Below are 25,043 nucleotides of genomic sequence, written 5' to 3'. Positions count from 1 at the left end.
GGGTGAGCCATGAATAAAGTTATAAGTGCTCTCTGTTTTTCATAGACTAAATATGCAGAGCGCAGTTGACGAGTGACCTAGAGAAATGCAGCTGGAAGCAGGGAGAGGCCCATGTTGGGAGGCATCTGTTAGAAAAGGTTTTTCAATTCAGAGCAGTGATTTCTGTGTCCATGGAGAAAATATAAAATTAGGAGATGAGGGAATCTGAGATGGAGGCTTGCCACTCACTCACTGTGTCTAGGGTGTGAGTTGGCAAAGGAGAGAAGTGGGAAGCGAGTCCAAGCACACGTCATAGAAATTAAGAAGACTGTTACTATTTGCTACAACTGATTAAAAGGATTAAGAGGACACACTGGGGCTTCAGCTTGGTATGTTATTTTCTTTTTAAATCCGTAAAATAGTTTGCATATGTCTCTGCTCTAGTTGAAGGGAATTTGTAATGTCCTTTTGGCCTGGATGAATCAACTAGGTGAAGCTCAGGGGTCTATATCACAAGATCGGTGAGTAAGATCAATCCCCATTATGAGAAATGTGACTTTCAACACTAAGCCAGGGACGGTTTTCTACAGCAAACATGCTATCATGTGAATTTCTATAAACAAACAAGAACTGCTCCATGGTTGTAAGTCAGGAGTCCTTATGACTATTAAATTAATCCCTTCATTATCAGAAGAAATTCCTTTGACCTTAGTAAAAAGAATTAAATGAGAATTCAACTTTGTGGTGATAATATAGAATAAACAATGATTTGGCCGATATGCCATGGTCATTAGCAAGCACATATTTGCCAACACTTCCCTACCCATCCTTTATCTGTTCAGCACACCGTCAAGCTGTGGTATGATCCATCAAGCTCATGTCACATGCATTGACAGCCCTTGCACATGTTTCGGTGGCCCTCCTAAGCTGCTGCTGTAGCTCTGTAAGACTCTGGCTCCAATCATATTTCTAATGAAGAACACTGGGCCTATGAATTTCTTTCTAGTCTCCAAATAGGATGTGGAATAGGGAAGCTTCTGGCTGTGATGCCCACAATTGCTTAACCTCAAAATCAGGGAGGAGAAAAAAAAAAAAAAATCTAACTTTAGGCCTGGAGAGTCAGTGGTTATGAGTGCTCTATGTTTTTGTAGAGGACTTGAGTTTATTTCCTAGCACTCACATCAGGTGGCTCCCAAACATCTGTAACTCCAGCTTCAGGCATCTGGGAAACTCTTCAGGGTTCCACAGGCACACGTGCATACACGTGGAAGACGCACACATATAAAAACCAAAACCAAAGCAAAACAACCACCACCTCCCCTGCCTCCAAAACCATTTCTCACATGACGCTTCTAGTCCCTCTCAGGGTCTTGATGGTGGGGTTGCATGGAAGAAGGGATGGGTGGGCATTGCATTCTTGAGGCTTGCACTTACTCTTAATTTGTGCCCATTCTATGCTCTGTGGAGCCTGACTAGATCAGCCACTTTCACCTGTATGACCTATGTGCCTGCTGGATGACGACTTGTGAGAAGCAAGAGTCGTGTTCTGTTCGTCTTTCTGATTGTCTAGTAATTGCTCGTTCCCCTCAGAGCACAGCGTATCCAGCCATCACCTAGCAGTTGCTGTCAGATAAAGACAAAGAAGGTCCTCTCATCTATCAGCAGGGGCAATCTACCATCAGAAGAGATGAACATAATTTGAATGATGAGAAAACTGCCAGTAACAGATATTCCCACAGATGGTGAGAAGAGCAGAGATTTGCTACACTCCATGGAAGGTAAGGTAGGGGCATCATGGAACGTCTGAAAATGGCTGTGCTGCCATGAGGTCAAAGGGTAAAGAGCTTTGGTGCAGGAAGACGCTGCACAGAAGTGAGAGGGTCTGGGGCCATTAGTGTGCCTAAGCGGTTTGTTGGTATTGACCTCCAAAGTTTGAAGCAGGTAGTGTGGACATGAGCTGTAGAGCGGCAGGAATCAAGCACAGAGGCCCTGCACATAGCAAATATTCAGAATTCGAGTCTTTGACATGTGCTAACCTCTGCACCATTTATCAAAGTAGTATTTTCAGTCTCCAATTTTGTATCAGAAGTCATGGTTCTGAGCTGTCTTAGGAAGATGACACAGGCTCTCTGCCTACTGTAGGGCAGAAATGGTTCCGTATAATGTTGCCATTGCCCATTAACTAACCTGTAATGACTACCTGCTCAATTCTGATGTGCAAAACGACGAGATCCTGAGGCAGGAGAAAGTCTACATTTTGTCTACAAAGACATTATGATCAACTTTACCCATTTTTCTGACTAGAGTGTGGGGGCTAGAGTGTGGAGCTCTGGCTTTTGAGTTAAGAGGACCTCGCTCCCACTGTGGTTTGTATTGGAAATATGGACACATCTGGGTACCTTCTTGGGCCTTCAGCTGTTTCATGGCTACATAGTGTGTATCAAACATGAGTGCCACAGAGGAACACTATTATTGCTGGTAGTTTCTTTGAAAACATGAAAACAGAGTTTTGAGGTTAGAAGTGTCAGAAAATAGTATGTGAGCATGAATAATTTATCAGGATTACAGAGCCTTTTGAAAATGTTACACATGTGTTTTAAACTTAAGTGATATTAAAATGTTGGCTATTTTATGAAAAATTTAAAGTTTCTGAGAGAAATCTGAAGTTCTGCTTCACAATTCTTTCCTATGATGACAGAAAGTTCTTCGTCTTCATGTGTGCACTGTGTGGGGCTTTCTGGGACTGCTGCCTTTCCTACAGGCAGAGAGGCACAAGACTCCCAAACTAATAGGAATAGATTACAGAGCTTAAAAAAAAAATCTCACTTACCACACAACAGAATTTATAAGCCAGGGAGTAGAATGATTACTCCCACATTGCATATGTCGCAGCAGAGGCCATTTTGCTTTTTTATGGCTGACCTGGGTCCAGAGACTATGTTCTTTACTTGCTGGCTTACTGTTCTCTTATCCTAGCACCTGATCTCTGGACAACAATCCCAAGGGTCCAGTCAACTTGGATGATTTAGCATCTCTATGGAAACACATCTCTGGGTGTATCTGTGTGGGTGTTTCTGGAAAGGTTTAGCAGAGGAGGGAAGAGTCACCGTGAATGTGGGCTGGGATCCTGGGCTATGCAGAGAAAGTAAGCTGAGCCTCAGCACTCACATATCTGTGCTTTCTGAACACGGGTGCAATGTGACGGACTGTCACAATAGACTTTATCTTCAAACTGGGAGCTGAAACAAACCCCCTTTTCCTTTAAGGTGATTTCACCAGGAATCATAGAAGTGAGAAGTGTAGCTTATACCCTTGGGCTATGTGGACTTAAGGAAGACTGGGAGTTTTAAAGACCACTGTGAAAGAGCTCAAACCTTGGTAGAAGAGCCACAGCTGGCGTGAGGAGGCAGACGAGGTAGAATGTGGGATCCGAGAGCTGCCTCTCCATCACCCAATAGGGATTGGTGGGGCTGTTGCAGGTGACACAAGTGGCATTGTAGATTAGGGAGACCACAAAGTACATCAAGAAGCTGCCGAGGAGGACAAGGCCATGGAGGATAGTCTGTGGAGAAGACAAAGAAGATGCTGTTGATGGTCGTAATTAGGTTATGGGAGCAGCAAAATGCGCACGGCCTAGCTAACCTTTGTTTTAAACCATTTTGAAGAGGCATACACATATCAAACTCAAAAATGGGTAACAGACATATTGCTCTAGCTAGCTGGGTTGTGAAAACTGACTCAGCTTTTAAAATTCTGTTTAAAAAAATGTAAGCGCATCTTAGATAGTAGAACTTATTTGAGATGCATATTTGAAACATACTAAGCTTTCTAGATAAAACTAAACCATAGATTTCTTGTAAAGGGCTTGACTCTATTTATTCTTGAGTTTAATTTAAGTGTTCATCATTTTAGGCAAGTTTTATATATGGTTATACACCCATGTTTATGGATGTAGCTTACTTTATCATATATATATCCCTTTGCTAATGGATTAGGTGTTTGTGTCTACTCCCCAGTCTATACATCGAAGCTCTAGTTCTCAATTGACAATATTTGGGAGGTAATTCTAGGAAAACCCCCACTCCCACCTCATCCATGAGTAGATTTAGTGCTCCTCTAAGAAGTGATAAGAAAGAAAGATACCTTTCTCTCTTTTCCTTATGGGGATGTGCAATAAAAGACAGTTGTCTACAACTTGGAATGAAGGCTTTCTCTAGACAATGCCTGGGCCAGAATGCTGACTTGGGACTTTAAACCTCAAGAACAATAACATAACACTTTCCTGTTTAAGCCAGACCATCTACAGCATTTGCTATGACTCCCAAGCAGACTAAGATAACTGTATTTTTTTTTTTTTTTCACTCAACACTCTACTTGGGAGCCATGTCCACACAGATGATATATTCCTAGCTTGTTCATTTTAACTACAGCTATTCATTGACTCATAACAAGAGTTATGCCTTATAAACCTATTGTAAGTAGAAAATAGTGTAAGTTACAAATCAGTGTAGCACAGAGAATGGGTTGTCATTGTGATTGCATGAGGCTGCTGGGTTTGGGAGACTAGCCCACCACCTGTTGCTAGCTCAGGGAAAGATCTCAAGTCAACATTTGAAGTACAGCTTTTACCCCACATGTTGGGTGTTGGTACCACCATAAAATAAAACAACAGAAATGTAAACTGAACTATTGTTAAGTTGAGACTATATGTATTTGATTGTACAAACAAACTTTGTGAATGTTACGACTGATGAACATCTAGGATTTTTGTAATATATATATATGTGTATGTATATATACATATATTTAAACAATTCTTCAGCAAACATTTTTGTATATCTCCTTACACACATGCAAGATTATTTGTTTATTATTATTATTTATGGGGTATACTTAAAAGTGAAATTCTTTCATAGCCTGTAGGTACTTTAAACTCTTCCAATTGTTTTAAAAATCACCTTTGTTTTAAAAATCACCCTCTCAGTGACCAGTGGTTTTCAACCCTCCTAATGCTGCAGTATTTTAATACAGTTCCTCATGTTGTGGTAATCCCAACCATAAAATTAATTTCATTGCTGTAATTTTGCTACTGTTATGAATTGCAAAGTAAATATCTGTGTTTTTCAGTGGTCTTGTCTTAGGTGATCCCCAAGAAAGGATTGTTCAACCCACAATGGGATCATGACCCACACGTTGAGAACTGTTGCTCTAGTCTTATCCGTTTATAGGCTGCTAATAAGAGAGTTCCATGGTTGTACTTCCTCACTTTTAACATTCTGTTGAGAAGATTTACCAAAACAGAAAGTTTTAGTTGCATGATTTTCTATCCGTGGACTGCCTGTGCTCATGTGGCATCAGAATTACTCTAGCCATGGACTGCAGACAACTGTCATTTGAATGTAGGTGTTACTGCAAGGTTCCTGTGTGGGCACCTAAGGCCCTATGTGAGACTAGAGGAGGTAGGATGTTTTAGGGAAGTGACTGTGCCACAAGGACTTTGGGCAAAGAATGGATTTATAAAAGAGGCTGGAGGGAGTGTTTTTGCCATTATAATGTAAGAACATATTGTCCACTTTTGGATCCCTCCCTTGTAGGTAACTCCCCCAAAGTAAGTCATCTTGGAACTAGAGGAATTAGACCATAGCCTCTCCCCAACTTTCTGTCCTTGATGCTAGTTGTCTGTGCCGTCATCTTGGACTTCCAGAAACCTGATAAAGTCCTACTGTTTACAAGTTTTGTTTATAAATAGATCTTTTGTTATAGCAGCATAAATAGTCTAAGACAAGTCTCCTTTCTTACTTTTCTAGTCCATGAAAAAAAAAAAAAAGACAGAAATGGTATGTTAAGTTTGGTCAAACTCATTTTATAATCCCCTGCAGCAGCTGTTTTGGGGGGCCAGGATTTAGTCTGTCTTTATTTGTTGAGTTGATCTTGACTATGTTTTGGTAAACTTTAGGCTTAAATACCAATCTTCATCTTCTTTCTTACTGTGGTTGTACCCTGCCCTCAGCGCTCCTTCTCTGGAGTGTACTTTTACTGGAGTTCTGTGGAGCTCACGTTTGTCCTCATACTGATTTTTTTTCTAACAAGAGCCATGCCCTTAAAGAAGACCCTATACCATGGATTTTTAACCACTCAGCAAGAGGTAATTTTTCATCATTATTTTCTTTTTACTTCATGTGCTATTTAGTGATTAAGCTCAAGTTAAAGATACTAAAAAAAGATTCCTATGGAAAAATACACAGTGAAATATTCCTGTTTTCTTAGATATATTTGTTCCTAAATCTGTAAAATGAGAAGAAAATAAAATCTAACACCAAGAACCCCAAGGGCATCGTGAAGTTAAATGAGGTAATTTATGCAAATCATGTAGATAAAAACTCGGCGTATAATTTTGAGCTCTTTAGAGTAATTGCTTAGTGAAACTCTGTACTTCATCTCTCTCTCTCTCTCTCTCTCTCTCTCTCTCTCTCTCTCTCTCTCTCTCTCTCTCTCTCTCTCTCTCTCTCTCTCTCTCTCTCTCTCTCTCTCTCTGTATGTGTGTAAGCCAGAGGTTGATTTTGGTGTCTATTTTCTTCAAACTCCATCCATCTTACTTTTTGGAACAGGGTCTTTCATTGAACATGGGGCCTACCAATTCCGCTAGACTGGCTAGCCAACCATTTTTAGGGATCTTCCCATCTCCACTTTTCCGGCACTGAGATTACAGGTACATACCACCATGTCTGGCTTTTATGTGGGTGCTGGGTATCAAACTCAGGCCATCACCTTACTGATTGAGCAACCTTCATTCTCAGCCTGCCATTTATGATTTAAGATACTAAAATTTGGGAATGCTTGATACATGTTAACAAGTTAAGTGGGTAACAGGCCTGTACACACAACTTCAGCTGTACTCTGGCTAGACTTTCCTAGCTCTGCAGTCTTCCTGAATTTTTCATCAGTATAGATCTGGTTTTGGAACTATCTCATTGATTTATGTGTGTTAGTGTTGTCATCATGGCTGGATACCGGGGCCAACAATGCCAATTCCACTTTTTACAGGGGCACAGTGAGAAACTCATGAATTTACTGAGCTAGATCAACTATATATGATAAAAGACCTCAGAAGTTTGATGCATTCAATGAAAAAGAGTATGATTTTTAAGCTAAACGGCCTGTGGGGTCCTTACCCATGTCTTCATTTCCATTGCCTGGTGCAAGAGGATGGTAGTGAGGGAGATGGTGTTGATTGGTGTTCCAAAAGTAAAGACATCTATATCTGAACCTCTGTAAGTCTAAGGAGGAAGGACAAAAGGACAAATAGGCATCGTCAAGTAGGCATTCTTGGGCATGCATGGATTTAAGGCTATGCATACAAGACAATGAAGCCAGGAGTCAAGGAATATGATCGAGAGAGAGAGAGAGAGAGAGAGAGAGAGAGAGAGAGAGAGAGAGAGAGAGAGAGAGAGAGAGAGAGGGAAAAGATGGGGTTGATTCAAGAAACTGACAAGATGAGAAATGAGTGGGTTGAATTAAATTGCACAGGAACATGTTTGCTCCAGTAAAGACTGGAAAACCACTGTGGAATTAAACAAAGATTTCTCGAGAATTTCCCAGGCACTGCACTAACTGCTGAGGGTATGTGTGTCTACCTTTAAAGAATCTGTGGTCTTTGGGGGCAGAGCTAGTGGATGAGTGAGTGCTGTGAGAACTAGACACCTTGGGAGCATAGAAGAGGCTCATTAGCTGATACCAGAATGTGATAAAGAAAAGTATAGTCCAGTCAGAGAACAAGGCCAGGAGTAGGCAGTGTGATGGTTTTTGTCAGCTTGATGTGAACCTAGGCATCTCTGGGAAGAGAGAATCCTAATTGAGAAGATGCCTTCATAAGGCTGCCCTGTAGGCAAGTCTGTGGGATATTATCTTAACTAATAGTTCATATGTGTGTGTGTGGGTGCTATCATGGGCTGCTGGTACTGGGTGCTATAAGAAAGCTGGTTGATTAAGCAAGGAGGAGCCAGTCAGTGAGCAGCATTCGTCTATGGCTCCGGCTTCAGATTCTTGTTTTAGGTTCCTGCCTCAAGTTCCTGCCCAACTTCTCTCAGCAATGGACTGTGATATAGAGCTGTCAATCTGAATAACCATTTCTTCTTCAAGTTATTTTTCATCATGGCATTTTTCATCATGGCAATAGGAACCTTATGAAATAAATGCTTTCAGCTCTAGGGCAGGCATTATGGAGAATAAGAAAAATAGGATGCCATCTTGCCCAAAGGTGCCTCTTCCCTTTGGAAGGCTGAGACAAATCCTGCGTAGTCACTTCTGAAGACAGGAACATTACAGACATGATATAATTTAATGGTGATAGTATATAGTACATGGTATGCACAGAGAAGGGGTCACTGCTGCAAGGTGAGAAAGTGGAGAAAGTCAGACAACACAATCTCTGACAATACAATTTCATATCTAAGCAAGGATATTAATCAACTCCAGATTGTTTTTCCATGAGCGAAAATAACCCAGTGTAATGACAGCTTTTGGTTTTTCAAGAGCTACAGAAATGAAGTTTTGGACAAATTGTTTTATCTTCTCAAACACCACCTTGGGTTGGATGTACCCAACTACTGATTTTTAGTCTCTGCCATGATGCACATAAAAAAGACACTATTATTTTTTGATTTTGTATAGCTTAGACCAGTTTCACATTGTGACTTGTATGTCTAGGGTGGGACTATATTACTTACCAGGTAAGGGATAAAGAAACAGATGAGACTCTGGTAGAATGCATCTGCCATGGAAACCCAGAACATTGGCAGGTTGTAGCACTGCAGGGAAGAACACACCAATAACTCAGCATCCTGGAAAGCCTCTGGTCTTTGGAAGCATGTGCCTTGTGTGTGGCTGGGCTTGATGATATGATACTTTGCACACCTGTCATCTTAGCTACAAATAAGAGGTCTAATTCTGCTGCCCCTGCCCCCAAGTTATTTTGTGGAAATTATGAACATTCTCTGAGAAATTCTTTCTTTTCCCATAAAATATGGAGTTCAAGGGGACTGAATGCATCTGTGCTTTGGTATGTAGGAAGTGCTGTCAATGCCACACATTAACCTTGTCACTAGTACTGCTGTTCTGAAGTTGCTTGTCACTAGTACTGCTATTCTGAAGTTGCTAAGTGCCATCAGAGATGAAGAGGTCATTCATAGGTCAGGATCAATGATCCCAAGAGTCAGAGATAAACCCCTTTAGAGACAAGCGTTTTCATCTTGTACCTTGCTCTTCTCCTTCTTGAAGAAAAGGCAACATAATTATATTCTTTATCTTGGCTGCTGTATTGGTTTCTCCTCTGACTTTGGATTAGGGCTTGGTTTGGTTCTTTAGCTGTCCCCAAAATAACCAATGACTCTAAAAGACCACCTCTGGCTTTGCTCTTCTTCACACCAGGTGCCCAGGCATGCACTGTATTCTCAGGCATTGCAAAGCTCTTCTTACAACTCCCTTGGAGGCAGCCAATCTTGCTCCCATCTCTCCTGTCCAGCCTCCTTATCTGTGCCTTGGCTAGGCTCACCACTTGGGTTATTTCTTTAAATCATTCCGAGCTTTAGTATAGCCTTTACAGAAACCTTCTTGATGGCTTCCTAAGCTTTAAGTTTACTTGAAAAAAACTAGTTCTAGACTCTGTATAGACTTGATATCTCATTCTGCCTTTCTTAGAGTGAAATAGAAGCATTCACTGAGTGTCTTACTGATGAGAAGAAAACTAGCTGTTAGTCATAGGGTTGGAAGCTTGGCCCTCAGTGTGGTGACAGTTAAGACATGGTGTCTAGTTGAAGGAAGTTTGGTGATTGAGGGTGGGTGCTTTTTTGTATGGGATTAAGGCGATTTCACAGTGTGAGTTAGGTCCCATGAGAATGGGTTGTTAAAATGATCCTGACCTACAAATCTCACTAGCTTCCTGGCACACCATGTGATCTCTCCTTCTCCCACATGCTGCTACCATGCTGCCACCTCCATGTTGTGATGGAGCCCAGAAGACCCTCACCTAGAAGGCTGAGTAGACAGACTTTTAGCATCAAAACTATGAGCCAAATAAAATCTTTTGTGGTATTACCCAGCCTTTGGTGTTTTGTTAGAGGAACACATAATGTACTTGTAACTGGTTTTGGAGGTTTAGTTGCTGCCCTTCACATCCTGGAAGGGTGGAATCGTACCATATGCACCCCATTTCACTATGGCATTTGACATGTGACATAATTAAGATGTCATTAAAATATACTTGCTAGTCTTATCTAACATTCTTAGCAGCAAGTTTGAAACATGCCCGCATCACCCAAAGTCACACAGGAGGTAAGTGACAGAATTGTAGCTAGACAGTAGAGTTCCTGACTAGTAGCCCAATACTCTTTCTCTGACCTGCAGGGAACTGTCAGAGGTCAGAGAGCATCTGAAGCTGTGTCCCTCACCTCGGAGTTCTGTCCACTCTTGTATAACTCAGGCAATGCCAGGAGTGTTTCTGCAGAGACATCTTTATCGAGGATTCCAAAGATGATGGGAGGCAAGGATGTGAAGAAGAGATTGAAGAATATCATCTGCCAATAATCAATCATCGTGGAGCCGGAGAAGCCACAGAAGAACTGGTACCAGAATAGTAGGTTGACGTAGCACTGTAGGCAGAGAGCATGCCTTCATGAGTAATGTTCCTGCATGTCCTATGATGGCTAAGAGTGCAGGTTTGGGAAGTAGAGAGGCCTGATTTTACATCCCTGGGTGTATCAATTACAAGCTCCGCGACCTTGGGAAAATGATGCCATCTTTCTGAGCACCATTTTGTCATTCATCATGGCACATAATATACAAATACTACCTCAGTGGTAATAGAAAGTGGGGAAGGGCTGATAGAAAGCTGAGCTGTGGACTTCCAGGCAAGATGGGCAGACTACAGATTATCTCTGTGTAAGTCTGTGAAGGAGAAACTAAAAGGAAGAATAAAAAGACTTTGTAGAAAAAATTTAGGAAATCCATGAAGGAAGTCAAAGGAACAAAGGTGTACGATACAGGAGAAGCAGGTGACACAGCCTGGTGGAGGGAGGAGAGTCAGTCGCCACTTACAAAAAGTGAGACGGGTGAAAGCTAGGCATGGTTCTCAGGATAAGCCTACAACATTCATGAGAGTCAAACCCCGTGGACTTTGGTGAGACAGAGAACTCGTCCAGCAGATGGGTTAGCAGGGGAGATAAGTCCCGTTTCGTGGTGCTGTAACTAAGAGGACAGCAGCAGAGTGTCATGTTGAGAGGTAATTTAGTGTTAAAGACTAAACTATATCCCAGGGGTCCTGAGTGTAGGGAACAGCTAAAGAGCGTGGGGCTTCAGTCTGGCTTGCCTTAGGGCTTGGGGGAGAGAAGGCTCAGATGCTGAGCGGGGGGGGGGGTGGGGGGGAAAGGGGGCTGGCTCAGGGTGGGCAGTGCACAAAGAGAAGGAGACTCTCACCCACTCACAAGTCCCCTGAGGTTTGATGATAACTGAGTCTGAACTCAGGGCTTAGATCAAGTTCTGAAGCCACCTGCTTTGTAGAGCCCCAATCTTTGAAGTTCCAAAACAAAAATCAAACAAACAAACAAACAAACAAACAAAACCAGAAAACAAAAGCAGGTCCTCTGTGCTCTGGTTGCTTCTCAATAAATCTAGGGGACCCTCCCTTCTCCAGCTAAAGCAGCTACATGCAAATCTACATGTGGCCAGCAGACAGCCTGGCATGCCTACCTCTGAAGAAAGCTCTGGGGAGCATCAGACATGCTCCAGCTCAGATTTAGAGAGCACATACACCTCAGGCCAGGTGAGAGGTCATGGTTGTACTGACCCCTTCCACACACATTTGCAGTTCCCAGTTTGAGGGCCCAGACAGAGGCTACTCTGATACCTACACCCATTAAAATATATTATAATATCAGTTTTATTTACTGTATTGTATTAACTTATACCCATCTAATTTTTATTTATGCATTCTTATTATTTATTTCCCTTTCTACTCTCCCCTTGTCTCCTTCCTCCCTCCTCCTCTATATTGAGTAGTATTTTGATTTTTACCTTGCCATAGTAACAAAAACAGATTGGCACTGCCTGGAAAGACATATAGACCAATGAAATAGAACAGGGCACTTGAAAAATAAACCTACAGCAATAGCAGTCTAATTTTTATAGGAAAAGTAAAATAATGTCTTTTTAATAAAAGAATCATTTTTATTTCCATTTATGTGTGTGTGTACATATACCTCTTCAATAAATGGTGCCAAGAAAACTAGATATTTGCATGTGGAAGAAAGAAACCAGATTCATATATCTCATCTTGTATGGAAGTAAATCAAAAGTAGGTCAAAGACCTTAAATGTAAAACCCAAAACTTTGAAACTTCTGTGAGAGAAAACAAGATGTAGGTATAGGAAAGGATTTTCTGAATGGGACGTTGGTGGTTCAGGCAATAATCCCCTAAGTTGACAAAGAGAATTAGATGAAAGTAAGAAGCTTCTGCACAGCAAAGCTTCTTAAAAACATCACCATGGTGAAAATGCAGTCTATGTAATACAGAAAGAAAGACTGCCAAATGTGCATCAGAAATGGGATTCATACTCAGGATATACAGATAGCAGTAATATTAAATACCTATAATAATCTAATCAATAAATGGGTTAATTAACCAACAAGATAGTTCTCAAAATAAGTATAAACTGCTAATAAATATTTGAAAAAGTTCCCACTATCCTTAGCTATCAATGAAATGCACATCTAAGCTGATGTCAGCAAGAAAGTAAATGAAAATGGATGGAGGATGATGAAGGAGGAATCCTTACTCGCAGCCGGAGGGAACCTAACTTGAGCAGTTACCATGGAAATCTCTATGGAGGGTTCCTCAAAAAACGGAAGCTGTAACTGTCATGTGATACCATATGTATCTTTGATGTATACGTTAAAGACTCGAACTCGATACACAGAGATACTTCATGGCTATGTTTATGGTTGAACCAGTCGTGATAGCCAGGGAATGGAAGTAGGTGAAGGCGCAAGGAAAACATGTTGTACATCTACATGTATGTACATATGTGTGTCCTTAGGTCACAAAACTAGAAAGAATTGGGGGGCTATTTTAAGGGGTTGGGGTAGGACAGTGCAATACATGTAGTAAGAAGCGGGGAGTAACAAAGGGGGTCAGCTGGGGGCGTGGAAGTGGAGATTGGCATGGAGTCGGGGGTGTGTGAATGGATGAGAACAAAGTACAATGGCTGTATGAAGAGGTTATGATGAAACCTGTTACTGTGGATGCAAACTGAAAAATTAATAAAAGTTAGCTCCTGAGCAGGAAACCAAAGGGGAAGGTGACCTCATGAGGGTACCACGTGATATCTTCCTGATGGTCTTAAAACCCAGAGGGGTGAACAAGAGAGTCTGCTTAAATGTGCCATTTAAGCAGTATGGAGGCCCAGCTGGCCTGAAATGCACTATAATTAGTTCTAACACTAACTACAAGCCGTTCCTTACTTCTGAATGTATTACTCGTGAGATACACCTTTATAGCACTTCACCAGATTGGTGTCTAGGACATTAGATGTGTAGTGCCCACTACTATTAGTCTTCAGCACACGCGAGGTTACTGCTAACGTTAAATGCATGGTATTAATAAATATCTATACTATAGCAATGATATTGTTAGCTCCAGTCTTAAAAACGAGGCTCCAAGATGCTCAGCTTCCATTTACCCTAGTTGAGAGCAAGAAACAATGACCTGAATTTGCAAAGTTCTTTCTCTTTAGTCACTCTTGGCCTTCCCTGGTCCTTGGTCCTATCTTTGGGTTACATAGTAAGATTCATCTAAGATACCCATGGCCAACAAAGCAGTAAGCATCTTTGGAAGTCTCTTCCAAAGTCTCTTTGGAAGAAGTTTGTTGTCCCAATATGGACAGAACATGTGAGGGTAAGGGGGTCTCCATGGCTCAGTCTTTCTGCTATGCTCACTGGCTAGCTAGCATGGTGCCTACTTCACAGCAGACATTCAATAGTTATTTGACTAAATGAAGTTAATCTTTGTTTTGTCCTGACACTCATCTGGAAAATTTAACATCACAGAGTATATTCTTCCCCCGGAGTCTTTTTTCCTCCTACCCTCTAGTCTTTGCAGGGAGGGAGAACAGTGAACCCCGTGACAACGTGGCTGAGATCGGGTGCCCACTGTCCCTCCCTAGATGCTCCATTACAGTAATTAATTCATTGTTCAAATTTCAGAGCAGGCAGGGTTTTAGTTCCCCGTGGAATTGGTTTTGGATGTGGGAGTCATAGTTCCCCACCCTCTAATTGCAGCTCAGAGATAATAAAGCATGAGCAGTGCACTTCTGAGCTTGGCAACATGCTACAAATAAATATCATTTGAGCTTTGAGAGTGTGGCTGAGCTGGCGATGGTTTCTTTCTGTTTCACAGATTTAATGTAGAGAAGAGTCTGTGCTGATTCAGAAGAATGATTCCTTGGATGCAAGAGAGAAAAAAAGTAAACAGGGTATTTTGAATTCTAAGTAAACTGTCTTTCATTTTCAGAGTCAAATAGAATGACTTGTTTGCATAGACAGTGCTGAGACAATATCGCCATCCAGTTGATTGAATTTACATAATTTTTTGTTGTGCTGTTCTTTTACATATGCATAGGCAGCGAACTTTGGACAGAGAGGCTCACTTCTGAATGTGGGAGACTAAAACTGTGGAGTAAGCGGAAAATGATATAATTTTATAGTCTACTATATTTGTCTCTCATTACCCCAGTGTTAATTGTCCATTTTTTCCTTAAGGGAAAAGGAATCAAATTTTATTTGGATCAAAGATCGTTGAAGTAGGAGATGGACACTCAGTCCCTTGTTTCATCCCTTAGTTCAGCTATGCTCTGAAGTCTTCTTATATTCGCTGATAAACATGGACTTATAAATATGAGCCTTTGGTGGCTTTAATGCTTCAGCTAGGGTTTGCTTCGGGGCCTTGCTTGGGGTACTTGCTTCATGGCCTCATCAGGAGAGAAACCAACTTTCATTTAGGATGTACAGCATGTCACAGGCCACAGACCCATAATAAACGATCCAGCCAACTACAGGCTGAAACCTCCAGAAAAATTTGCCAAAATAAACCTTTCCTTGTTATAAGTTGATTATCCCAGTTATGCTGCCACCCTGATGAAGAACTGACCAGCACAGAGCACAGGTGAGAGAGGAACTAGTACTGCCTGCATTTTGTAGATGGAGAAACAGAAGTTTTGAGACATTAACAGATATGGGAGTCTGCACTGGGACTTAATGGATTTGACTCCAGGATCCACATTCATAGGCCTTCATGCTGTCCTTATGTGCCAGGTGCTTTCCATACCGCATTGCCAATTCTTATGACAACATCACAGCAAGCAATTGCCCCCTCCTTTCTGTTTTAAAATTATTTGACCATGTCCCCTTGATGGGGAGGCCAGGTGGCACTCAGGAAGGACAGCAGGCTACCAAGAAGAGACTTGATACCCTATGATCATATACAGGGGGAAGAGGTCCCCCTCAGTCACAGTCATAGGGGAGGGGAATAGGGTGAAAGCGTGAGGGAAGGAGGAACAGGAGGATACAAGGGATGGGATAAAAATTGAAATGTAATATGAATAAATTAAATTAAAATTAAAGAGCAAACTATAGCCTATGGAAAAATGAAGAGTGCTATTCAAAGTTGTACAGTTAGTGAGATGCCAAATCCACGTCAGCCCGACTGATTCCCCTGTGCAGAAGCGCTTGTTCCATTATTGCGAGGAGGCAGAGCTCTTGCAAGGATTGCAAAGCCTGTATGGCAGGTTACATGGGGGGGTGGTACCTACCACGTTCTTGTAGAAGTAGTACACTACCATCCTGGCCAGGCGTGAGTAACACCAGTGACCATGCACAAGGAGCAGCTTCTTGAGGTGGCTGAAGCGGGAAATGGCAAAGTCACTGGACATGACAGCCTGGGAGGGAAGAGGAAAGACATCAGTTTTTACCTACAACTATCAATGCACCCAAAGAAGCTCTCTAGAGGGCAGTGCCTTAATCTAGGTCTGCAGCATTCAGGGCCTGACTGATCCCTTGTCGTGTGGTCACCCTCGGGTGCCTCTTGGGAGTCTGATATCTCTCCCTCTTTTCCTGGAAGTTGACACTTTATTAGACTCCATGAAAGGCAGGTCAGAGGGCAGAGGGCCTTATTTCTGTCCAGTTATCCAATAATCATTTATTAAAGCCCAGTGGCAGTTTCTGTTCTAGGGATGAAACAGAGAACTGATTTTCACCAGGTGACTCTCAAATCTTCTGAGCACCCTTGGGTGCCTCTCTAGAAGACCCTTGGCATAATTTACAGATGACACTGCTAGTTGGGAAATTCCCTTATATGGCACTAAGATGGGCATTTTATCATTGGGATTATTTATAATAAGAAACAGTCTATGACTTTCACATGGTGTTCCATATTTGAAAATGTCCCCTTGATGGGGAGGCCTGATGGCACTCAGAGGAAGGATAGCAGACTACCAAGAAGAGACTTGATACCATAGGATCATATTCTGGGGGAGGAGGTCCCCCTCAGTCACAGTCATAGGGGAGGGGAATAGGGTGAAAGTGGGAGGGAGGAATGAGAGGATACATGGGATGGGATAACAATTGAGATGTAATATGAATGAATTAATAAATTAAAAAAAGACACAGTCTATAGGTCTCTTAAGAATATGAGGTTTAGATGTGTTTGCTAGAAATCTTAGTATACTTTTCTGATGAATTCATCTCTCTGAGCCTCAGCTTTGCTATCTGCAAAAATGAATGATAACCCATAATATATATTTTATTAAATTTCTGTATGTTATAAAGTATATAACATTGCTGGCATATGGTAAACACCCAAAGGGTAACAGAGAACTACAGCTGCCTTTCTCACTCTCAGCAACAAATATAGAGCAATAGCTTCTCTGGTGGTAAGACTACGAACATTGATGGTTCAAAAATCACAAAATGGGGGCTGTTTTAATGGGAAAGAATAGTATATCTCACTTCAGTATGCTTGTTCCAAATTGAAATTTTAGGGAATTAGGTATACTATGAAACTGTACCAATTTATGATGCAGTAAAATATGTTCAACTATCCCTATGTCTGTCACTCCTTATGGAGGTCACAAGAAAGATATGTAGAGTCAGAGAAAGGCTTATATGCTATGCAGCTTTAGGCTATGGGTACCCTTGCCTTTATAAAAAGCTGCATATCCTCAATGTCCCTTTGTTTTTGAAGGACTGGGTGGTAGGAGTCTGGCGACAGTGGATGCAGAAGCATGGAAGACCCCAGACTGTCAGTTAATAATTCTATGAAGCTCAAAGGAAGGTTTCTTTGGCACTGTGTGTGTGTGTGTGGGGGGGTTTATTACTCAAATCCACAGTAAGGATAAAGGAATACAGGGAAGAAAAAGAGTGAGTTAAAGGGCACTGTACCTGCATGCCTTCCTGCCCAGATATTCCAATGCCAACATCAGCTGCTTGAATCATGCTTACATCATTTGCTCCATCACCTGAAAGGAGAGAGGTCAGAGTGTCTTTATACCTGGTCCAACTGCTCGGTGATGAGTGATCCCTTTTGCACAGTTGAATCCTTGCAACATTTCATTAAATAGGATTTCCCTGCTACTGTGTTTGGCTTGAACAGTTTCTTTTTAGTTTTTAACTATGGATACAGAACTATGGATTAAATCTCTCAATGACTACTTCTTATTTTTCTCCCCCATCAATGGTGATTGGACATGTCATGAGTGGTCCTTTACAATTTACAGAAAGGCCTTTGCAAATATTAGGATAGATTTTGCTGAGGAGTGAACTGAGGCTCTGAATGATTTTGAGACTTGGTGAAGGCTGTCCCTCCGGTGAAGGCATGCAGTAGTACTGTAACTTGGGTCTTTCTGTGCTGATTCTGGGGCCATTAAGGACTTGATGCAGTATGTCCCCTGAAATGCTTGTGTGTTCAAGGATTGGTCGTCACCTGGGGGATCTCCTCACTAAGAAGGATTGTGTCATGAAGGCTTCAACTTGATCAGTAGAGCAATCCATTCACGGTCTTATAATCTTGGGAGCTGATAGGAGGTGGGCCTGGCTGGAGGAAGTGGGTGACTTGGGACATGCGTTTTGAAGGATGTCTTCTCTCAGGCTTCTTCCTGTCTCTCTCTCAGCTTTTGGTGGTTATGAGGTGAGACTTCTATTCCATCACATTCCCTCCACCAAGAATGTGTGTGATGTGTGTGTGTGTGTGTGTGTGTGTGTGTGTGTGTGTGTGTGTGTGCTAGATCTAGAACAAATACTAAGTGAGACTATACAACAGAGTCACATCCCTACATTGTGAAACATGATACTCTGACTCAAACTTCTGGAGAACACAGTGTAGCCAGAAATGGACTGAAACTATCCAAACCCTGAGCCAAATAAACAGTTCCTCACTTGAAGCTGCTCATGTCAGATATTTTATCACAATGACTAATACTAACACAAGGCCTAAGAGCTTTCCCTATCTTAGTTTGATTTGAACCAACTATCACACCAAGATACATTAATAGCCAGATGGTCAGAGACTGAGTAATTCCCAAAGTGATGGATGGCATTCAGTTTTCTGTATGAATATAGAAAAATGAGACTTGCTTACTTTTTTTGAATGAAATATATTAGTCAAATTGAGTGAACTGAGATTTCATGAAACTGGAGATAAGACCATGAAAATCACACACACACACACACACACACACACACACACACACACACACACAGATTCTCTCACACGGGACTATCAAATATACTATTCTCTGATGAAGTAAAAACTATCTACAGTACAGAAAGTGCTAACATCTTATATCTATTGAAATGTGGTGAAGTTTTATTTAATTTATGAAGCTACCTACAGCTCTGTGCAGAGCCCAACTTTCCTCAACGCTTTACCTTGTAAGCCAGAGCTCAGCAAACTAAACTCTAAAGAATCAGATAAATATTTTAGGCTCTTTAAGCCACAAAGCACAGTCAAATAATTGTTGTTGCTAAAAGGCTGGGAGTTATAAATTTTATGCTTTAAAAAAACATTATTAGCTTCCATACAAAAATATATAGAAGGCTGGATTCAGCCTGTTGGCTATGTTTTGGTAACCCCTGTTATACACAGTGTTGACTCTATTCTCCTCTTGGGCCCACTTTTTTTTTCCTGGTAGCTTCTCATATATAAGCTGTAATTAAGTTTACATTGTTCATCGTAGAAAATATGGAATTGGAGAGGAGAGAGAATAATTCTTCACAATTATTTGGCAGCAAGTATATTGAGCTTTAAAATGTTACTCCTAATATGCCCCATAAATTTATGTGCCAATTAAAAAATCTAGTATTTGTCTTTCTTGGTAGACCTTGTTATTATAATAATGATTCTTTTCTTGATAGCACAGCAGTCCATAATTTTAATCCTCTCAAAGGCAGAATAAACCTAAGCTGTAGCTTCTTCTGTGGGCAGACTAGGGGAAGCAGAGCTGTGGAATCATGCTATTTCTCACTCTGGTGGTTTTGTTGCTGTGGCTATGGGAGTGAAGCCAATCTTTAACCTCAGAGAATATGTGCTGGCCTATTGCCTATTGTGTATCAGAGTTATAGAAGAGGACAATCCACAGTAGTAAAGTAGGGATGTAGTTGCTAGGGCATCTGTTCCTTTCATTTTTTTTTTTTTCTGAGATAGGGTGTTATATACCACAGACTGACCTAGAGTCCTCTGAGTAGGTGAGGATAACTTTGAATTTTGGATCCTCCTGCCTCTACCTCCCAAGTGCTGGGATTATAGACATATGCCTCTGTGCCTGGTCTTCCCAGTTTTTAAATTCAGTTTTTATATTGCACATGAAGGCTAGGGGAAAGGACACAATATTTTTCAGATCTCTAACACACCAGAGAAGAAAGAAGAGTGGCTAGAACTGACTGCAGAGATGACCCCAAGTAGAATAACTTAGTTAACTTTATCTGTGAGGGCCACCTCCTGGGGTGCCCTGTGTATGCCTGAAACCAGGAAGTGATAAACTCGATAGATTATTTTGTATACATATGCAATTATAATACATTTTAATTAATAAATAATGCCCCAAAAGGTTAACAACAACTAATAATATATTACAGTAAATTATAATCATATGTCATAGTTATTTAAACTCATGGAAGTTGGTTTCTATAATTATCTACTCTTAGGCCCAAAGGAATTGCAGAATTGCAGAAAGTGAGACTTGGTTGTTATATGTGTGGGCTGAGGGATAAGGAGGGAGTGGCTGTGTCTACTATATGTATGGAATGTGGGTATCATGAGATCCACTAGTGAATGAGTCAGACCCTGTCCCTGTGAACTCTTTACAGAGTTGGTCACAGAAAGGATAATAGAGCAAGACAGGTAGAGATGGATGTGGAAGTGCTTTACAGAGCAGTTTGCTTGTACAAAGGTTTGGAGAGTGGGAGTGAGGACAAAGGCCCATAGAGAATGACAAGTCATTAAATTTGGATGGAATGCGAAGAACCAAGTGATAAGGAATGAAGGCAGCCATGATGAGAAAACACTATTGGAGAGTTAGTGGAGACCAGATCGTGAATATTCCTGTAAACCAGGCTTCTTGTTCTTGGGAGGTACTCAGTGAGAAATTTCTTTGTTTGCGCTTGATATAATTAATCAATGCTTCTCTGAGAAATTTGTCGTCAGCCAACTATAATAGGTTAGACATATGCTTTGTGATGGCCTTGGATTTAGAGTCTAGCATACAAAATTAAAAGATACAACCTAAGATTTTAAAATACTCCTACCAGCCCTTTATCCTCAGAATGTTGGAAGGGTACAGGGTGATATCTTCGAGTCAAGCTCTCTTGGTTGTCTATGTCTGGTAGAAACATTTTTTAAAAAACCTATATGCATGTTTTAGTTCAAGGCCCTTGTGTAGCAGTGACCCCCATCTACGATCTGACTTTTCTTTAGCTAACTGGCCAGTTCTAAGAGCTTTCATCATTGTTCTACTCTAGTGGGCCCTGCTTTATTTCTCCTAACGGCCACATCCTGACTGTGGTTTTTGTCAAAGGCAATGAGCCTCTCTCTAAGCATCTTCGCTTTCACAGCTGACCCGGATCAGATCATCCCTGCTGAGCTCCCACCCACATCCCAGCATGACAGATACCTATGGAGAGAGTCATGACGCCCAGCTTGTCTCGCACCAGCTTGACAGTCATACTCTTCTGGAGTGGGGTGGAGCGGCAACACAGGACCGAGCGACAGTACTGGGTCAACTCCAGGAACTTATTTTCCAGCTTTCCCTGGAAAATGGCATTCAATGTCTTCCCATCAATCACCAGTCCTACTTCAGGAGGCTCAGCTCCCGAGTTCGCAGATGGCATCTTAGATGGCACGCAGTGCCCACAGAATCTTCGGGTTGGCTGCTGTGGTTCTTGAAACCTCTTTACATCTTCCAAGGCACAGTTGAGGATGGACTCGCAGGTTTCCTGCAGCATGTCATATAACAGTATTAGTAAGCAACCTTGCACGGTAAAGTTTCCCCTTATTTTAAGTAAGATAATTGTAAAACTATCATATAGGTTATTTAGAGGTTTTCCTCTAAGGCCATTGCACATTTCCCTGCAGTATTTGAAACAGCATTAAACTGTACTAATTTTGAGACACTAATGGCCAGATTAGGAGAAGGTGATTAGGAATAGAAGAGAAAGTTGCGCAGCAAGATGGCAACTGAGTTAAGGTGGGGATAAGATAAAGATCAGTACTAATGTGTTGGTAGACACCGACAGTATTTCGTTTTTCTGTCTCTTACAGGTCTCTCCGTTCCCAGTTGCCCCTTTGGACAGTTTTGTTCGTATTCCTGGTCTTAATTTAGAGATGAAGAGATTGAAACGATGAGTAACTTAGTAACTTACTCAATGTCAGCCCAACATAGGAGTGAGGCAGGATCGTTACTTCTTCAAATGTGGCTTTCTAACTTAAAAAGAAAACCACCACCCCGTGTTTATCTATTGGTCTATTCCACAGAGGTCTTAAGAACTGTTCCATGCAGTGTTTTTCATGTTGGTCTGAATTGACCATGGGTGTGAAACTCTTACTGGTTCAAAGAATCTTCACTGTGATTTTTGTTTCTATTTCCTTGAGATGGTCTTTTGATATAGCCCAGGTTGGCCTTGAACTTGTGATCCCACTGTTTCCCTTTTCAAGTACTGTGATTAAAGATGTAACACTTTCATGTCAGTTTTTTATGATTTTTTAAATGATGCTTATTTTGAAATACAGAGAGAAGTTGTTTTTAATTAGTAGTCCCTTTCTCACACTTTGAATTAGATCAGTGATAAAATCAGATCTTGGTACTAATTGTTCTGCTATCTATTCAACCCTTGTAAAGATCACTTTAAAAAAAAATTTTTTTTAAAGATCACTTTTTAATGAAGCTTGAAAAGCAGAAGATAATAGTATAAATAACTTTAATAGCTTGTTGTGCTTATACAAACTATATTTTCTAGTTACAAGTGTGGCATGCATACATTTGAGCATGGATGCTTGCATGTGTGTTGGTGAATAAGTTGGTGAATATGTTCTTGTGTATGTGGAGGCCAAAAGGAATGCCGGGTGCCTGCCTTGCTCATTCTCTACTTTCCCAAGGCAGGGGCTCTCACTAGTCCACCTAGGCAGCTTGCCCTGGAGATTCCCTGTCTCAGCCTTCCAGGTGCTGGGATTATTGGCATGCGCCATGCCCACTTAACCTGTGGTGTTGGGGATCTGAACTCTGATGCCAGTGCTTGTGCTACAAGTCCTTTATTCTTTGAGCCATCCTCTGAGCCCTATTAGTTCATCTATCGTAATAGATGATATTTCTTTATTAGTCAAAATGCTAAAAATCCGTTCTAAAAGTAAACATTATTCAAATGAGTTGGTTTAAATAAAGCCAGTAAGAGAAATAGTTGAGGTAATATGTGAATTTGGGTCGATTTTGTAAAGGTACTCCTAAAGTGACAGATCTGGGGCAGCCCGATCTGCTAGTTTCTGTCTAACAATTACTAGAGTAGTTCCAGAAGCAGATACAGCTTATTTTCCCAAGTCTTCCCTTAGGAGATGCTAAATTGCTTGTTTTAGACAGTAGGATGTGCACAGAGCCTGAAGGGGCCACAGGAACTGGTTCTGGGGTATAAGGTATTAACAGAGCATTTATTTAAAAGACAATGGAGTGATTCTTGCTAGATGGTGGGCTTGGTTCCAGTTATATAAATTCCTCCAGCACTGTCTCACATAGCTAATGGAGCTATGAAGATGTTTGCAGCTAAACCTGAAGCCACTTACTTCCAAATTTTAATGACAATAGTTCTAGTTACTGGACATTTAACATTTTGTCAGGAACCTGCAGTAAACAGTGCTGGAGTCATTCCTTCCTGTCACAGTGATGTAGACCTAATGACTCCTTTCCAATGAAGAGAGCGAGAAAAAAGATAACTTCGCAAGCATGTTATATAATGTTGGCTTTTACTGCAGAGCTCATTCTCACTCTCTCTAGTTGCTTGCCTCAGGAGAAACCAGCTGCCATGTTGTGTAGCAGCCTGTGGCAAAGCCTAGAGGGTTGTGAACAGAGATCTGTTAACAGCTGGTGCGGGGGATAGGGTACTTGGAAGCAGGGTTCCTTCCTACCCATAAACCCTTGCTAGTTGAATTGTCATCTGGCCTTGGAACTCTGGAAATGGAGTCTGTAACCTCCCCGAGACCACAAGCCCCAGCTCAGAAGCCCCTAGGTTTCTAACTCATGGGATCATAAAGGTCTGTTTCAGCTGCTGAGCTTTGGGGATAACTTGTCACGCAGCAATAGCTAACAAATGTAGGGACTAGGTAAGTACTCTCCCTCTGTCATATTATTTAATCGTTCCAGCACCCCATAAAATATGTATTTTTAAAAACACTTTAACAAAGTGATTTAATAAATAATATCATTTCAAGAAATTATAGCATACTCAAAATATAGTATTTCAGCAAATTACAGCATATTGAAAATATAGTATTGTCTATCAAACCATCATTCTCCATTATTTCTTCTCTTAGCTTGAGAACTACTTTGGGCTTTCTTGGAAAATTTTCTGGACTTGTTTAATTTAAATAGGTCCTATAAACAAAATTATATACTACTCAACTTATCTTTTCTGTTTTTTATCATGTTGCACAAATAAAAGTTTCAATGTTCATTTATTTCTGTTATAGTATATATGAGTACTCATTTTTGCTAAATATTTCTGTATATTTTTAAAAATTCCATTGCTCTTTGTTGAATATTTGGTTAGTTCTACCTATTAGTTATTATAAATTATGCTTCCTTGACTGTTCATATAATACATTTGTTTGAACACCTGTTTCTAATTCTCTTGGATTATTTCAAGGAGAAAAATTACTAGATTTTATAGTAACTCTATATTTGAATTTTTTAAAGAGCTGAGGATGTTGAAAAGTTGAATCCCTCATCCATTGAGGGTGGGAACATAATATAAAATAAGTATTTTTAATATATGTTTTATAGATAAGAGGACAAAAGAAATCTAGAAATCTTGGCAGATCCCATAAAGCTTGCTTATTGCTTTAAGATATATACAAAAGATATAGTAGACCTAAATAAGTTTATAGTTACTTAGGCAAATTAAAACCCTTGGAAAAAAATATCCATTGTATTTGTAATTACATTAAACTAAGTCTTACATAAATCTAAGATTTAGAATGTGTCTTCTTATTTTGTGGTTGAACATATTTATGTGTCTACTACTTATCCTCAAGGAAAAGGCTGAGGAAGACTAACCTTACAGGATTAGTGTCCTGGGATGTAGAAGCGTGTTTTGATGTCGTAGAGGGTCCTGGATAGCTTTGAAGGAGTTGCCAGTGATGGAGTTAAGAATTCAGTGAATAAACCCACAATGACTTAGAGTGTGGCCAACTGTTCTTTAGGAACATGACTAGTTAATGAATAAACACCTTCTGGTTTCTACAGGAATACGTCTCATCAAACAAA

General features: G+C 40.8%; 1 protein-coding gene across 1 annotated transcript in view; it reads right to left on the bottom strand.

Moving 5' to 3' along the window:
• Positions 1-25,043, bottom strand: part of Atp10b (ATPase phospholipid transporting 10B (putative)) — a 97,650-nt gene that overhangs the window by 3,105 nt on the left and 69,502 nt on the right. The window contains exons 15-21 of the mRNA XM_051167629.1: positions 21,189-21,510; positions 17,464-17,540; positions 15,837-15,962; positions 10,425-10,625; positions 8,706-8,786; positions 7,152-7,256; positions 3,354-3,541 (exon numbers count right to left, since the gene is read on the bottom strand). Coding sequence (XP_051023586.1) covers positions 3,354-3,541; positions 7,152-7,256; positions 8,706-8,786; positions 10,425-10,625; positions 15,837-15,962; positions 17,464-17,540; positions 21,189-21,510 — 1,100 coding nt within the window. The remainder of the gene's footprint in view (positions 1-3,353; positions 3,542-7,151; positions 7,257-8,705; positions 8,787-10,424; positions 10,626-15,836; positions 15,963-17,463; positions 17,541-21,188; positions 21,511-25,043) is intronic.

Source organism: Acomys russatus, chromosome 25 (genome assembly GCF_903995435.1).
Source record: "Acomys russatus chromosome 25, mAcoRus1.1, whole genome shotgun sequence".
Taxonomy (NCBI): domain Eukaryota; kingdom Metazoa; phylum Chordata; class Mammalia; order Rodentia; family Muridae; genus Acomys; species Acomys russatus.
This window is presented reverse-complemented; position numbering and strand designations above follow the sequence as displayed.